The following is a 15557-nucleotide window of genomic DNA, read 5'->3' on the forward strand; positions in this document are numbered from 1 at the left end:
ACTGGCGACAAGGACCCCTGGAGTCGCTGGCACGTCTTGGTGTCGGCGTCCGTCTGGCTGGTCCTGCCGCGGAGAACTGCAAGGATACGGGGTGGCAGTACACGCCGTACTTGCAGACTCCATGTGGGAGTACAGATGTGACTTTTCACTCTGTATCCCTCCGTAGAACCTGAAAAGGAACGACGCACGACGAGGTAGATATGGGTCTAATAAAAGACCCGTGTCCACCTCCTACTGACACTAAGCTAAACTGAGGAATTCTCTGCCGGTCGGTGGGGTGTACACTGCGGAGGAGAAGCTAACCTTTTTTTGTGCATAGTGTCAGCCTCCTAGTGGCAGCAGCATACACCCAAGGTCTCTGTGTCCCCCTATAAGGCGAACGAGAAATAGCAATATGAACAATCCTTATATGACCCATAGTCCACACTGAGCAGGCGCAAAAAGAGCACTGATCTAGTAGTGAAATATCATAATCAGAGAATAATATATCATTTTGTCATTGCGCCGACACATAGAGAACATTGATAATGTCACCAATGTTGGAACATCATTGTAAATAGGTGTTGAACATACAATGACGCGATCGCAACATGTGCATGGATACAGGGTAACATCTGCAGGGAAACTAAACCCCACAGTCTGTACACGCAAGGGGTGAACAATACGATAGCCTAAATGACACATGAAACTGGCGACAGCACATGTCATGTTATTCATATACACACTTATGGAGGCAAACCAGCATAAGATAAAGTATCATTATGAGATCTATCCCCAATATACAGACAATGGTCACCCCGTAAAAAACACATCAAATACCTACTGTGCAATTGGGGATAGATCTCTATCGTATTTTCCCCGTTTTGGGTATATTACATAATAATTCAAACCTGTATTGCTGCCTATTGTGCGTCGGCACAATGATATAGTGCTACAATCATGATATGCCATTGTTAGACCTAGCCTTTTTTGCGCGTGCGCAGTACAGACGGTGGGTGACATAGAGAGCTATTTTGATTTGTATACCGTGCCTCTATTCCTTGTGCAAACATGCTTTCTCATTCCTCCCCTTTCTGGGGACGCTATGATCTGGACCGCCTTCTCTGTAAGGTGATGCATCCCCCTGCGCTTGCGCAGTAGGAATCTGATACATCACACTACTCTAACCAGGAAATGATTCCCGGGACTACCCCTCTTCCTCTGGCGTGACTGCGCCTCCTGGCCTCCATGTTTAATTCGCTTCTCACAGGTATATCGCTGCGGCTGTATCTTATTATCAATAATTATTGAACATATTTAAATAGTATTTTGCAGACTGACTCTCCAGCCCCTGACAAAGCCACCTTGCGGTGGCGACACGCGTCGGGCACTCCACAAGCTCCCCCACATGTGAGCGATACCACTCTTAGATGATTTAGGCAGGATTTATCTGCAGCCCTCTTTGGTGTATGCATCGGTCATGACCTCATTTATAGGTACTGGAATTCTCCTGCCTCATTGAGTGTTTTTCAGGTACGGCTCCTACATGGCACAGTTGTGTAGGGTGCTAACATGCATTGTTTTTTCATACATTTCCATCACTTTTAGGCCTTTTTTATTGGCCTAATCTGTTTAGGTGTATTTATTTCTATTTCCTTAGGAACAGCTTTGGACTATATGACCCTGCGTTTAATAGTGCTGCATATGTCACATGTATTATGTCCTGTACCTATGCATTAGCTCTCATGTTCTAGGGTGAGCTTTGTTGGCCCTATTATGGGCCTTGTGTGTTTTTTGGTATGTCTTTGTATGACTTTTTAATGCTTTTATACATGGTGTGTTTTTTCTGCAATAAAAATTGTAATTTTTTGTGGTGATCCCTGTGTTAGTGATCAGTAGCTTTCTTCTACTTATTCTACAGTGTACTTGTTTTTATTACGTATACTACCTTTCACATGAAGAGCACTATGGAATAAATAGTGCTCTAATGATAAAAATCAAGCAGTCTGAGATAGGCATTGGGTACACACTATGAAGCTTTCTCTTCGGAGGTGGCAACTTCCTCTCTTTACGAGGTGTCTCATCAATTTGAAGGTCATCTTCAGAGTCCATGAAGAAAGGGTCACTGGGTGAAAGTTCGGGATCCAGAGATTCACTTTTAGGGGTTTTTAAGGTAGTTCCCTGATGCCTACTACCTGCTCCTACACGGATCTTTTTACCACTAGAATAAAAAAAATTACAAATTACAATGAGCAGGTTAACAAAATATCTTGTAAAATTAGATCAAAGACTATCCAGTAACTACAACTCCCAACATGGCCTCTCAGCTGATGGAGCTGCTTCAGCTACACAGAAAATTGGTTGCTATAAGTGACTCGTATATCACACCAGTCCTTTCACATTGAAACTTCATAGGATTATCAGGAAAATTCACCAACCTCATATTTGTACCATTGGCCAGGACCAGACGCAGATTACTCTCAGTCAATTCTGAATCCAGTAAGCAGCCATCAGGCTTTTCATCAAGGTCATCCATGAGGTCATCATCTTCCTAAAAGTTTGGAATGAATCACATTTAGGCTTTGGTTTCTTGTAGAAGCAGATCCATCACATAATGGACCCTACCAATTTACAATTGGGTCAAACCAAAGCAGAAGTTGGAGACAGCAAATAGAGACCCCTCTTATAAGCTAGTGTCACACTGATGAAAAATGAAAGGGAACCCGACAACCGATTCATGCTGCTCAGACTACGGGCCGCATAAATCAGAGCTGTGTGTGGTCATTTCAGGCAGATAAGTTTTACACTGAAGGGTTTCAGTGAAAATATACTATAGCCGACCGGGGACCATGCTTCTCAGGTGACTAAACCAAGGCAGCAGCTTCTCCACGTCATAGTCCGCTTGAATGACTGATTTCTCCCTACATGTGTGTGTGTGCAGATCTGTCACTCAAGGGGCGCAGAGCAAGGATAATCCATCAGGGTCCAGCTGCAGACTAGTCACTCGAACGTCATGGTCTCTTGGCTGGCTTTTAAACACATTTTCTGTGAAATGCAGGGTTTCGGAGAAAAATATGCCTGACCATGCCCCCTTAATAGTAAAGTGTTCTCCCCTGATAATACACTTCTTCAGCTAGAAAATGGAATGACAAGATCTGAGTCAACAGGTCCTAACAGCCGGAGTGTGCAGCTGACAGTATATGTAACCACACAGAAGTGTGGAGCCACTTACTCCCTTTAATATTTACAGAATTGCACTGTGTAATGTTTCTTCAGTACTTATTTAGGCAGCACATTCCAGCTGGAAGCAACTGTGGACTCGGGTCATGTGACCCTTATGACATCATAGGCCCTTCTGCACTTCTATGTTGCTGCTTGCTTATGATTGGTCACTGTCATACAGGAGTCAGAAGTACACGCCCCAGGCAAAAAATATCTTAAAGGGGTATTCCCATCTCCAAGATCCTATCCTAATATGTAGTAGGTATAATAATAATAATATTAGCATATATCTTCAATTAGAAATGTACTATAGTTTTTCTGATTCATTTTCTCTTTCCTATTGCAGAACCTTAGGTATCCATGGTTACGACCACTAGCTAACTAACTTCACTATATGAGTGGTCATAACCATGGACACCTAAGGTCCTGCAATGCCTGCACATGAGGAAAGAATTAGAAAAACTTTATTATGTTTCTAATTGGAGGTATCTGTGATTATTATATTTATATTATATTTAATTATATTATTTTTTACTCCTTCTACATATTGAGATGTTGAAGATGAGAATAGAGGGATTTTTGATAATTACTGTAAGTTCTTTCTTGGAGCCTTCATTGGGGGACACAGATAACCATGGGTGCAGTCTACTGTCGATAGAAGGCGCTGACACTAGGCAAAAGAAAAAATAGCTCCTCCCCAGCAGTATACACCCACCAACAGGCACTAGGCTACTCAGTTGGTAATAAAGCAGTAGGAGAAGCAACCAGAAGCTCAGCATATGTAACAACTCAAAACAACGGCACATAGGCCAACAACTGTACAAACAATCGGGGAGGGTGCTGTGTCCCCCCAATGAAGGCTCCAAAAAAAGAGATTTTACGGTAACTACCAAAAATCCCTCTTTCTTTATTGCAGGCACCACCCTTCGAACCCCTTAAAGAAGTTCCACTCTGCATTCTGTCACAGAAAGTGGCTTTTCTAGTGGCAATCACCTCGTTACGCAGAGTGTCGGAATTGTCAGCACTTTCCTGCAGACGGCCTTTCCTAGCCTTTCACCAGGACAAGGTGGTTCTCCGAACGGTACCATCCTTCCTTCCGAATGTTGTGTCCACCTTCCACGTAAATGAGGAAATCTCACTGCCATCCCTTTGTCCGGTTCCGGTTCATAGAGTGGAGAAGGCTCTGCATACGCTTGACCTCGTCAGAGCATTGCGGATTTACATATCCAGGACTGCACCCTTCCAGAAGTCTGATTCCCTCTTCATTCTTCCGGAAGGCGGTCGCAAGGGACTGCCGGCTTCCAAGGCTACCCTTGCCAGGAAGATCAAGTCCACCATACATGAGGCCTACCGACTCAAAAGCAGAGTTGGTAAAAACCGACCCGAATCGTGTCTCTGGGGTCTCGGCTACCCCCGGCAGCCGAGACCCTGGAGTAAATCCGACTCTGGGGGGAGCTAATTACTCGTGAATTAACGGCACTGTGGTTTAAGTACCCATAACTACCGCCGTTAAAAGGCATATCGGCGGTCATTAAGGTGTTAATAAAACACAACAGGGTACCTGAAAAGGAAAAAACTGCAGCTCTGGGGTCAAATCCAGGTCCTCCTCCTACAGACACTAAGCTTAAACTGAGTAGCCTAGTGCCTGTCGGTGGGTGTATACTGCTGGGGAGGAGCTATTTTTTCCTTTTGCTTAGTGTCAGCGCCTCCTAGCGACAGCAGCATATACCCATGGTAATCTGTGTCCCTCAATAAAGTGATAAAGAAACCCCTTTAACAACTAAAGTTAAAATATTTGACTGCAAATATCTTTGCAACTGAGAGATGAAATAAAAAAAAAAAAACAAAGAAAAACCTTTTAGGTTCTCTTTTATGGTACATGTACATGTCAAATCCACAGGAAATCTGTTTTACATGTATGAAACCTTGCGAAAAGGGTAAAAAATTGTGGATTTTTGCATTTTAATTATAGATATATTGGAATAAAAAGCTTACCATTTCTTCCTTGGGGATCAAGGTCTTCCCATGGATGTCAGACAGCTCAGGGCTCATTTCATCTCCCTGATGATTTCTTCCTACTTTCCTTAATAGTTCCATGGTTTTAAGACCTTTCTTCTTGGAGTTCTTGGCCAGCAGTGACATGACAGGAGAGGATATGCCAGTGACGGGACTCCGGGTCATGCCGAGCAGATTGCCAGTTTTCTCAATGTTTTGGTGGAAGATGTCCTGCAGGGGAAAGGTCAGCGTTTCACATGACTGTTGCATTGTATGAAGTTATATACATGGGGGGAGATGTAAACAAGAAAACTTCACCTCCATGAGTTTGACTTCACGATCCAAATCCTTTATGAGCTGCACAGTAATGATGGTCTCTGGAATCTCCTCCTCGTGATCCATAATTGCCTGCAAAATAAACCCAAGTGAGATGGAGACAGAAACTCCGGACGCGTGGAAGATTTCATTACTAGATTTAGTGTCTGGGATGAGAAGGGTCTTGATTTTTTTCCCTTTGAAAAAGGAATATTCATTTCCATTATATAAATGCTCTGGCCGCAGCCACCGAATTAGCTTATAAAATCCCTTTCTGTCACAGCCAAGCAGTACCCGGGGTCCAGATCACATGTTGTTGCCACCAGCTACGATTCACTTAATCAATGAGTTAATTAAGAGGGTCCGTAGCAAACCCCCAAATTAGTAGCAATTATCTTAAAGGCACGTGTACGTTCGTTCTTAGGGCCCCGTCACACATAGCGACTCACCAGCGATCCAGACAACGATATCAACTTTTTCTCTTTGGGGATGATTATTACCTACAGTTGCGGGGTACCGCCATGGGGTCCAATGTGGCCCCAACTTATGCTAACATCTATATGGCGGTATTCGAGGACCGGTATGTGTACAATTCCACCTACTGGTGCCATGTCCGGGCCTGGTGGCGCTACATCGACGACATTTTCTGTATATGGGATGGTAGTCTGGAGGACCTTCTTGATTTTCAAAATGAATTGAACAATGTATTCTCTGAGCTGAAGTTTACATTGACCTACTCTTATGATCAGGTCCAATTTTTGGACACGCTGGTCTACAAGAAAGATGAGTCTCTGTATACCGATCTTTTTGTAAAAGAGGCAGATAGGAATAGTCTTTTGGTGTATGATAGCAATCACCCAAGACGGATGGTGGAGTCACTTCCATGGAGTCAGATGTTACGTGTACGGAGGATTGTCAAAGAGGATGATAAGTTGGATCTGAGATTGGACCAGATGTGTACAAAATTTGTCAATAGGGGTTACCCGATGGATCGAGTTAATTCTTATAGAGTTAAGGCTCAAAATATATCGGTAGAGGATTCTAGCCGTAAGCGAATTAAAGGGCCTATGAGACGTGTTCCTTTTGTCTCAACATATTGCCCAGTTAGTGGCAGGATTGGAGGCATCCTGAATAATCATTGGAGCCTCTTACAAAAGGGTCTGCCTCATATCAGAATTTGTGGACAGGCCATTGCTTTCATATAGACGTGGACACAATCTCAAAGATAGATTGGTAAGGTCAGATATTGGTTCATCAAAAGTCAACGTACAAAGGACAATATGTCCTCCTAAGATGGGCAATTTCCCATGTTTGGGATCTGCCTGTTGTGGCAATATGTTAAAAGGTGATAGTTTCAATCATCCTCGAACCGGAAAAAAGTTTTCTATTAAAGAGAGGTATACGTGTTCGTCAAGTTTTGTGATCTACTTGATTTTGTGCCCATGTGGGCTTATGTATATAGGAGAGACCACCATGGAGATTAGGGCCCGCATTAGTAAACATAAGAGTACAATTAGGACTAAACTTGTGGAGTTGCCGATTCCCAAGCATTTTTTAGAGTGTAGACATTCAGTGAACCTGTTACGATTTAGAGTGATAGATGAGGTTCCTGTATTGAGACGTGGGGGAGATAGGGTTAAGATGTTGAAGAAAAAGGAGTTGAGATGGATATCGATTCTTGATACTTTGCAACCAAGGGGTTTGAACTTGGATTACAATTTACATACTTGTGCCACCTAAACCCTCACTTTGTGTCATTATTCTTTGTTGTGGGTATATTCTTATCTATGTGGCCTTTATGGTCTTTTAATTATATGTTTTTTTATGTTTTAGTGTTCATAGGTGATACATTTGGATGGAGTGGAGGACACGGGGACTGAACAGTCCTGAATTACGAAGAGGATGTTGTCCTTTGTGGATTTTTGTCGTTATTTCTTGCCTGCCATTCCCCGTGCCCTCTTTCCTTTTTTCTTTTCCTTTTTTTCTTTTTTGTAATTATCCCAGTTTTGCTCCTTATATAATGTGCAACGTATGTGAATTTCGTAAAGTATGGAATATTATTAAAGCTACTATGGATATGGTTCCTTGATTCCAAAAGTCTCGTATAGGCTGCGTTTTTCTTTTTTGGGAGCATTTTGGCCCATCTGTGTGGACTCATTTATTCAAGTGTGGTATTACACTTGTTTTCGTTTATCAGCGCATGCGCGGGCTTGTGAGGGAGTGTGGTGTGTGATCGCGTGCTCTGGGCCTCTGCGCGTGCGCGGTCCTCCACCGGTAGACGGTTCGTGTGGCTGATCCCTTGCATGGCACCGCGCATGCGCGGTGCTCTGTGATGGAGACGTCACGTGACCGGGCCTGCGGGGATGGGCGGTGCGCGCGCCGTGACCTGGTGGTGCGCGTAATTAGACTGCGCTCCTGATACAACCTGGCTCGGGCTGATGTTGTCATATGGGGAGAGGGAACTCTGCCGATATAGGGGTTTGTGAGTCCTCATATGATTGGTCCATTGGGGTTGGCGCCACTATTATGTGATTAGGAATTGGCGGTTTATATATGGATATGTATTACTGCAAGTGATTGGTGCATTATTTCTATGGATACCTTTGATGCATCACGATCACTGGTGGGCTGATTTGGGGATCGTTGTTTATATATGAAATGCTTTCTCGTTCGCCTTATTGGGGGACACAGAGACCATGGGTGTATGCTGCTGCCACTAGGAGGCTGACACTATGCACAAAAAAAGGTTAGCTCCTCCTCCGCAGTGTACACCCCACCGACCGGCAGGAAGTTCCTCAGTTTAGCTTAGTGTCAGTAGGAGGTGGACACGGGTCTTTTATTAGACCCCTATCTACCTCGTCGTGCGTCGTTCCTTTACAGGTTTCGGAGGGATACGGCGTGAACAGTCACATCCGTACTCCCACAAAGAGACTATGAGTACGGCGTGTACTGCCACCCCGTATCCTCATAGGTCTCCGCGGCAGGACCAGGAGCCTCGCACAGGTGCGTGCCAGCTATACGGACGGTCCTTGCCCCCCGCCTCCCACCATCTCGCCTACCAGAGCCTGACGGTTGGACGAGGCGTGGATTCCATAAAGACGACAGACAGCGTGGGATTCTCAGGTACCTTTATTGTGGCCCCTGGCCTGGGTGAGTATGCGGTCTAGCGGTCCCCCGGCGTTTTCATCCTAAGGCGGTCGCCAGGGGACCACGGTAGGGCCTGCGCGCCCGCTTCTCCCCACGGTCGCCGCATCCATGAAGGCCCCTTTTCTTTCGGGCCTTGTTCTGCGCCCCCCCACCGTTTCTTCTTCATCCCGGCAGGGGTATACAGGGGTCGGGCTGTGGGAAGCAGGGACGTGGCCCGGTGTTGCGGCGCGTCTTCCGCGCCGACCCCCTGCTGACAGGCGGCCGGCGCTATTAATTTAGGCCCCAGCTTCATCTCGGGCCTACCGCTGCGTCGCGGCCACGCCCCCTGCCCCTTTCTTCTAAGCGGGCTTCTCTCCCGCCCGTCCTAGGCCTTCCCAGCCCCCTTGCCTCACACCAGCCTGCTATTGGACAGCGGGCGGTGCTAAGGGGATCTCTGCGGCGAGCTCCGCCCTTCTTCTCCCTCTGGCAGCGCGCCCTTTCCCTGGTGGTCGCCATCTTCTCAGCCTGCCAGCCGGACCTCATTCCCTGCCGGATTTCGGTCGCTGGGCCTTTTTTTCAGCCGGATTGGCCTGGCCTCATCCTGCAGCCAGATCAGAGAGCGTCGCCCTTGGGGACACCGGACCGTGAGTAGCTCTGCACCTGCAGACTGACACCCTTCTCTGCCTTCTGTCCCCCAACCGTCCGGCACTGCCTCTCTTTTCACTATGTCCAACGCTAAGTCTGATCGTACCCGCTCTGCGTCCAGCCCGACGCCGCTCAGGAGCCATCCATAGCCCCAGGGGCGAGTGAGCCCCCCATGCCGGGTTGGGCCTCCTCTCAATCACAGTCAGTGGCAGACCTCATCAAGGTGTCTCAGTCCCTAGTAGCCGTTCTGGACAAGTTGCCCTTGGGAGCTTCGGCGGGACCCAGCACGTCTCAGGACGTCCCATCTGAGCCAGCCAGCGGCAGTCGCAAGAGGCCCAGGCAGGACCTCCAGGCGGAGTCCTCCCCTCGTCCTACCTCACCCCATAGTCCCCAGCAGTCTCCCTCTCGGGCATCCTCCCCCGAGTCAGGCGAAGCGCTTTCGGAATCGGAAGGGGTCTTAGAGCTGGATTCGGACCAGGATGCGAACATGAAGGTTACGGTGCAAAACCTCATTGCCGCGATTCACCATACCTTTGACATCGCTGACGCCCCTGCGAAATCCTCAGATCAGGAGGTTTCATCCAGACGGGCGGAAACACCATCCAGGGTGTTTCCCTTCCATTCTGAGTTTGGAAAGATTTTTACAAAGGAGAGAGAAGATCCGACCAGACGCTTTCAAAGAGGAAAGCGTCTCGGCGTGCTGTACCCGTTTGCTAAAGAGCTCACGGACAACTGGGCCGCTTCTCCCTCGGTGGACCCTCCCGTGTCCAGACTTTCTAATAATACGGTCCTTCCGCTGTCAGGTGTGGCGTCGCTAAAAGATTCTAATGATAGGATCATAGAATCTCTAGCAAAATCTGCCTTCGAAGCGGCATCAGCAGTGGTATGTCCAGTCTTTGTTTCTTCTTGGGCAGCAAAGGCCATATCCACTTGGGCAGATGACCTTCGGCAGGGCATTCTGGATAAGGCACGACCAGAGCATTTGGCCGATCTCGCCAATCAGATTTCCCATGCGGGGGATTATCTGCTTTCTGCCTCCTTGGATGCCGCATCTTGCGCAGTTCAGGCGTCAAGTAACATCGTGGCAATCCGACGTACAATTTGGCTCAAGGCCTGGCAGGCGGACTTGTCCTCTAAAAAGTCTCTGACCAATCTGCCTTTTCAGGGAGTGCGTCTCTTCGGATCACAATTGGATCAGATTATTAAGGACGCTACCGGAGGTACGAGTTCTCTTCTCCCCTCCAAGCCTCGCAGACCTCCTCCAAGGCGTCAGTTTCGTCCCTGTCGGACTTTCCGCCGTTTCAATGCGGCGGAAAACCCTTCCAACCAGCAAAGGCCACAGGCACGTCAGGAAAGAAAGAAGGTTTCCTTCAGGCCCACTCCGTCCTGGCGGTCCCACTCTTCCCAGGGAAGACCGTCCAGATCTAGATCTGGACGGTCTACGTCCGCATGACTACCATCGGTCTCCCGTGGGTCCCTTCCAATTGGGAGGTCGACTTCTCTTCTTCAGCGACGTCTGGCTCGCCTCAGTAGAGGACGCTTGGGTCAGAGAGGTTGTATCAACAGGATACAAAATAGAGTTCATTTCTCTTCCACGGGATCGTTTCTTACATTCCCGTCCGCCGAGGGATCCGGCCTTGATCCCGGGGTTCGGTTCGGCCATCGCCTCTCTTCTCAGTTCCGGGGTGATTGTGCCCATTCCCGAATCGGAACGCTTCACAGGGTTTTATTCAAACCTGTTTGTGGTGCCGAAAAAGGACGGGACAGTTCGACCCATCTTGGATCTCAAGTTACTCAACAAGAGAGTTCGCCTTCGCCACTCCGGATGGAGTCAGTTCACTCGGTAATTGCTTCCATGGAGGAGCAGGAATTCATGGGTTCCATAGACATCCAAGATGCCTATCTACATGTGCCCATATTTCCCGGACATCAGAAGTTCCTGCGGTTTGCGATTCTTCACGAACATTACCAGTTCGTCGCGCTTCCTTTCGGGCTCGCCACCGCTCCCAGAGTCTTCACGAAAATTATGGCGGCGTTGATGGCCTTGTTGAGGATCAGAGGTCTCGTTCTTTTTCCGTACCTCAACGATATCCTGATCAAGGCCCCCTCCTTTCAACAGGCCCGCCTAAGTGTGGCGATCGTTCTAGACACCCTGTCCAGTTTTGGGTGGATCGTCAACCGGGAAAAGTCCTGTCTGGTCCCTACTCAACGCCTTGTGTTTCTGGGCCTTCTGTTCGACACTAGTCGGTCAAGGGTATTTCTCCCACAAGACAAGATTCTTTCCCTGCAGCAGGGCGTGCGATCATTACAGATCACACGATTTCCATCCCTCAGGTCAGCCATGAGGGTCCTGGGGAAGATGGTGGCGGCGATAGAGGCAGTTCCCTTTGCCCAATTTCACGCCAGGCCACTCCAGCAGGCCATTTTGTCCAGGTGGAACAGGTCGGCTCTGTCTCTGGATCGTCCGGTTCGCCTTTCCTGCCGGATCAGGCGGTCTCTCAACTGGTGGTTGACGTCTCCCCTCATTCTCTTGGGGCGGTCTTTTCCCATTCACTGGCAGATTGTCACTACGGACGCCAGCCTCATCGGCTGGGGTGCAGTGTTCCGCAATCACACTGTTCAGGGTCTATGGTCGACTCAGGAATCAGCTCTGCAGATCAATGTCCTAGAGATACGGGCGATCCATCTAGCTCTCGTCCACTGGGAAAGGCGCCTCAAGGGCCTGCCTGTCAGGATTCAGACAGACAATGCCACAGCGGTGGCGTATATCAACCGCCAAGGGGGGACACGGAGTGTCTCAGCCCTGGCGGAAGTGTCCAGAATTCTTCAATGGGCAGAGACCTTTGTTCCAACGATTTCCGCGGTTCACATTCCCGGCGTGGACAACTGGGCCGCCGATTTCCTCAGCCGCGAGGGTCTCGCGGCAGGGTAATGGTCCCTACATCCGGAGGTGTTTCATCTGCTCTGCCGTCAGTGGGGAACCCCGGATGTAGACCTCATGGCATCTCGCCTCAACAGGAAAGTCCCACAATTCGTGTCCAGGTCTCGGGACCCTCTGGCAGTGGGCGCCGACACTCTGGCCGTCCCTTGGTCACAGTTCGTGCTCCCCTACCTGTTCCCTCCTCTGCCTCTTCTTCCCAAGTTGTTGAAGAAAATCGAAGCAGAGGGGATTCCAGTCATCCTCATCGCCCCGAATTGGCCCAGAAGGTCTTGATTCGCAGACATTGTCAACCTTCTCGCGGACGCCCCCTGGAAGCTTCCCGACGGGCAGATCTGCTGTCTCAAGGCCCGATTTGCCACCCCAATTCTCGGTCGCTCAATTTAACGGCGTGGCTGTTGAGACCGAGGTTTTGAGACGGGCAGGATTCTCTGATCGGGTAATTCATACCATGATCCGCGCCAGAAAGCCTTCTTCTTCGAAGATCTATTACCGTACTTGGAAAGCCTATTACTCCTGGTGTGAGGCCAATGACATCGCGCCCTTGGTTTTTTCGCTCCCTTCTATTCTGGCGTTTCTTCAGGCAGGGCTGGATGCGGGGCTTGCTCTCAGTTCCTTGAAGGGTCAAGTTTCGGCACTGTCCATTTTATTTCAGAAAACGCTGGCCTCCCGGCCCCAGGTCAAAACCTTCCTCCAGGGTGTGGCTCACACGGTTCCTCCGTACCGAGCTCCCGTGGATCCTTGGGATCTTAATTTGGTTCTTCAGGTGCTGCAGGGTCCTCCTTTTGAACCTCTCAGGGACGTTTCCCTTTCCCTCCTTTCTTGGAAAGTGGCCTTTCTGGTGGCCATTACCTCCATCCGGCGCGTGTCGGAATTAGCGGTACTTTCTTGCCGCTCTCCTTTTTTGGTCCTTCATAAGGACAAGGTAGTTCTGCGGCCTCCGCCCTCTTTTCTTCCGAAGGTGGTATCTTCGTTTCACCTCAATGAGGACATTGTTCTGCCATCCTTCTGCCCGAGCCCAGCTCACCCTCGGGAGCGGTCTTTGGACAAGCTGGACCTAGTCAGGGCATTGAGAGTCTATCTAGCCCGGACGACTTCCTTGCGGAAGTCAGACTCTCTGTTCATCACCCAGCCTCAAAGGCCACTATTGCGCGCTGGATCAGATCGGCAATTTTGGAGGCATACCGGGTCAAGCATCGCTTGGCCCCTCCAGGGATCAGAGCGCACTCTACCCGGGCGGTGGGTGCCTCCTGGGCGGTGCGCCACAGAGTTTCCGCGCTGCAGATTTGCAATGCTGCAACGTGGTCATCGGTTCACACCTTTGTGAAATTCTACAGGGTCCACACCTACGCTTCGGCGGACGCCAGCCTAGGTAGAAGGATTCTGCAGGCTGCGGTGGCGAGTCCTCTGGCCTGATGGAAGTTTGTTTCCCACCCCAGGGACTGCTTTGGGACGTCCCATGGTCTCTGTGTCCCCCAATAAGGCGAACGAGAAAACAGGATTTTTTGGGTTGCTTACCGTAAAATCTGTTTCTCGGAGCCTTCATTGGGGGACACAGCACCCTCCCATGTTCTACAACTCCTGTTCTTATGTTTGTCGGTTTGTTACAGTTGAGTTGTTTGTTCTGCTTTCAATCTATTCTGTTACTTCTCCTACTGCTTTCTCACTAACTGAGGAACTTCCTGCCGGTCGGTGGGGTGTACACTGCGGAGGAGGAGCTAACCTTTTTTTGTGCATAGTGTCAGCCTCCTAGTGGCAGCAGCATACACCCATGGTCTCTGTGTCCCCCAATGAAGGTTCCGAGAAACAGATTTTACGGTAAGCAACCCAAAAAATCCTGTTTTTGTAATATTTCTAATATGAATATGACCATTATTGTTAACGACTAGATAAACTGTGCTATTGAATATATATGTATTTGATGGATGTATTTATATGTATTTTATGTATGGATTTTCTGTGATGGGTGTTACCTAAATGGTGATTGGCTGTGCCACACTATAAAAGGCCACCATTTGTGCTGTTATGTTATACTTGAAAAAGGCCACAATATGGCCGAAACGTTGTAATTTGATACAATTTTTCACCCAGACCGGATGCTGTTCCTCTTCCTTATAACGATATCAACTTGTCAGGATCGCTGGTGAGTTGCTACATGATCGCCGGTGAGCTGTCAAACAGACTGCTTCACCAGCGATCAGCACCAGCGACGCCGAGCGCGTGGCGTCGCTGTGTTCTTTGGTTACCAGCGCGCTGATGCAGCGCGCTGGTAACTAAGGTACACATCGGGTTTCTAAGCATCGCCCGGTGCTTAGAAACCCTGCGTTTACCTTAGTTACCAGAGCGCTGATCGCTGGTCTCCCGCCTGTGAGCGATGCTGCGTGGCCAGCGGGAGACCAGCGATCAAAAAAATGTCCTGGCTATTCCAGGACGATCAGCGATAATCGGCAGGGGGGCCGGTTGCTGGTCAGCGTCACACACAGCGATCTCGCTGGTGAGATCGCTGTTGCGTCACAAAACTTGTGAATCAGCAGCGATCTCGCTAGCGAGATCGCTATATGTGACGGGGGCTTTAGAGCATGAAGGCAGACTAATAAATTTTACAATTTATTCCTCAAAAGGGGGGGTAGTGATTACACAGATAAAAGATGTTACAAAGTTGAGACAGTAGGTATGTACAATGCAAATATAAAATAAATGGGATTAACATAGAAAATCAACACTTACAGTAGCTTAATGGTCTTTAGGCTAGCCATGTGGTGGGGGGAGGGGCAGCAGCCACACGTCGCCCTGCATCTGGGGGGTCCTTCTGGCATCAAACCTCCCACTCGAATCAAAGTCATTTTATGTGTAAGTGTGCGTGTGTAGCCCATTCACTATCTCCATCCCCCACCTTCTCAAGATGGCTGGACCATCATTATAAATACATCATTGTAAATACACACCTGTACTTTGTATCTTCCCCACCTCATTGTAGATTGTAAGCTCTCACGAACAGGGTCATCTTATTTTACTTTAATTATTGTATTGTTAACGTTGTTACTTATGACTTGTGTTTTGAAACTGTAAAGCGTTGCGGAATATGTTGGTGCTATATAAAGATTATTATTATTATTATTTCCAAGGTCTGTGCCTTGTAGTGATGGGCGAGCAGCATCATTGCTCGGGTGGTCTCCGAGTATTTTGGCGTGCTCAGAGATTTAGTTTTCGTTGTCTCAGCTGCATGATTTGCAACTTGTAGACAGGCTCAATACATGTGGGAATTCCCTAACAAACAGGCATTCCACACATGTATTCAAGCTGTCTAGCAGTTGCAAATAATGCAGCTGAGGCAACA

At 48.4% G+C, this 15557-nt stretch overlaps 1 protein-coding gene across 1 annotated transcript in view; it reads right to left on the reverse strand.

The window, feature by feature from the left end:
- Positions 1 to 15557, reverse strand: part of PHF8 (PHD finger protein 8) — a 55576-nt gene that overhangs the window by 12975 nt on the left and 27044 nt on the right. The window contains exons 12-15 of the mRNA XM_073540963.1: positions 5515 to 5604; positions 5197 to 5427; positions 2418 to 2530; positions 2010 to 2200 (exon numbers count right to left, since the gene is read on the reverse strand). Coding sequence (XP_073397064.1) covers positions 2010 to 2200; positions 2418 to 2530; positions 5197 to 5427; positions 5515 to 5604 — 625 coding nt within the window. The remainder of the gene's footprint in view (positions 1 to 2009; positions 2201 to 2417; positions 2531 to 5196; positions 5428 to 5514; positions 5605 to 15557) is intronic.

Source organism: Dendrobates tinctorius, unplaced genomic scaffold (assembly GCF_039654945.1).
Source record: "Dendrobates tinctorius isolate UK_male_01 unplaced genomic scaffold, ASM3965494v1 ptg000120l, whole genome shotgun sequence".
NCBI classification, from domain to species: Eukaryota; Metazoa; Chordata; class Amphibia; order Anura; family Dendrobatidae; genus Dendrobates; species Dendrobates tinctorius.